General features: G+C 48.2%; 1 protein-coding gene across 1 annotated transcript; it reads right to left on the bottom strand.

The window, feature by feature from the left end:
• Nucleotides 1-922: 922 nt before the first annotated feature.
• On the bottom strand, nt 923-1,400 carry AA0111_g12890 (hypothetical protein; the record flags this gene model as incomplete). Its single annotated transcript, XM_028646925.1, has 2 exons — nt 923-1,149; nt 1,324-1,400. Coding segments are annotated over 2 exons (304 nt in total), but the record flags the coding sequence as incomplete, so codon positions are not given.
• Nucleotides 1,401-1,520: the final 120 nt, after the last annotated feature.

The following is a 1,520-nucleotide window of genomic DNA, read 5'->3' as shown; positions in this document are numbered from 1 at the left end:
TCTTGCCCGAATCATCGTTGCACCGTCTGCTTGGCATCCATCCGGCCGCGACTGTAAACATTGATACCCCGGCTCATCGGCTTCGTTTCCGCCACACACCAAGCCACAATCTTCTAATGGGATTGGCCATCCGCTTTACGCTATACTACTTCTTTGAGCGCATTAAGTACCTTGTCTATCGGCGCTTTTATGTAAGCGAGCCGACTTCCGCTAAGCTAAACTACTTGGGATGAGGCCCGCTATGGCAGAGAACAAGGCGAGGGCCCTATTGATCCCGTGCGAAACTGATCAGTACTTTCGACCCTACTTGAGTGAACGAGAGCCGCAATCTTTGCGAACTCCGTGGGTAGATATCTTGCCTAGTCTCTGCGGACACTTCGCTGGTAGTGGAGCAAGCAGACCTGGACATCGTTCGTGTAAATGATCAGTAAATGTCGCAGGCCAGATCCACCTGGTGGAAGCTTATTGGCTCTGGAATTAATAATTACATGATAGCTGTCGCGAGAGACATAAAAGCACCTCTCCTCACTATCGCAAAAAAAGAGGATCTCACATCTACATACATACAATCACAATACATTTTCCTTATATTCGTGCATATTCAATTTTTACACACTTTTCACTATTAGTTTGTCATACACGTTTAGTGCGACAACTATCTACGCAAGCCCTAATCGTCAACCCACCCCACGCCCTACTACTATATGCCACCACGGCAGACCTAGGGCTTAGACTCAGGCAGTACCAACTTTCTTCAGTTCGCTAGTCTTGATGTCAAAGATAAATCCTTGGCATCCTCCCTTCAGCTGCTCTCTGATTATGGGATGGGCGCGAACCTATGCAAGATCCTCTTTGACACTCTTCTCGATGCTAATTACCTGAAAACTGTCAGAAACGGATATTGGTATTCTGTTGGGTATGCTTACTCCGCATTTGCGCTGAAGACCATCTTGTCAACTTCAGCCCAGTGAGTCTCGTCGGTTTGCTTCTTTACATAGTCGCGGACCTGCTCCTCCTTGAAGTGGAGGGTGCCACAGTCGGTGTGGTGGATGACGGCGATTTCATCGATGGTAAAGAGGCTGTCCAGGACGCTGATGTCCCGGAAAGCATGCTGAACGTTGCCGCTAGCATTGCGATGAATAATAACCTCTATGTTTCGAGTTAGTCTATTCTATCTAAGTCTCTCGACGTCACTGCGTACCTCCTGGATTGAGGTTGAACTACTTCTCTGGGCAGACGCGAGGGTCGGCACAGGTAACTAAGGTAGGGACTGGTTAGTCACCGACAAGAGTGCTTCCGTGAGCACAGTTTGGGCTGACACACCGATTAGAGTACGAATAGGAGGAGCTCTAAGAGTGCTCAACTCGGAGATGTAAGGAAGAGGAACATGCTTAGTGGCCCTGCTTCAAAGTTAGCCACAGCTTAGATCACAAAGAATGAACAGGCGGACTTGTTCCTTTGCAGAAGACTTTCGATGGTAGTCATGATGAGTGATGTGGAGAAGTTGAGGATTGGTGTTT

The sequence above is a fragment of the Alternaria arborescens genome (genome assembly GCF_004154835.1).
Source record: "Alternaria arborescens strain FERA 675 chromosome Unknown contig_234, whole genome shotgun sequence".
Lineage (NCBI taxonomy): Eukaryota > Fungi > Ascomycota > Dothideomycetes > Pleosporales > Pleosporaceae > Alternaria > Alternaria arborescens.
This window is presented reverse-complemented; position numbering and strand designations above follow the sequence as displayed.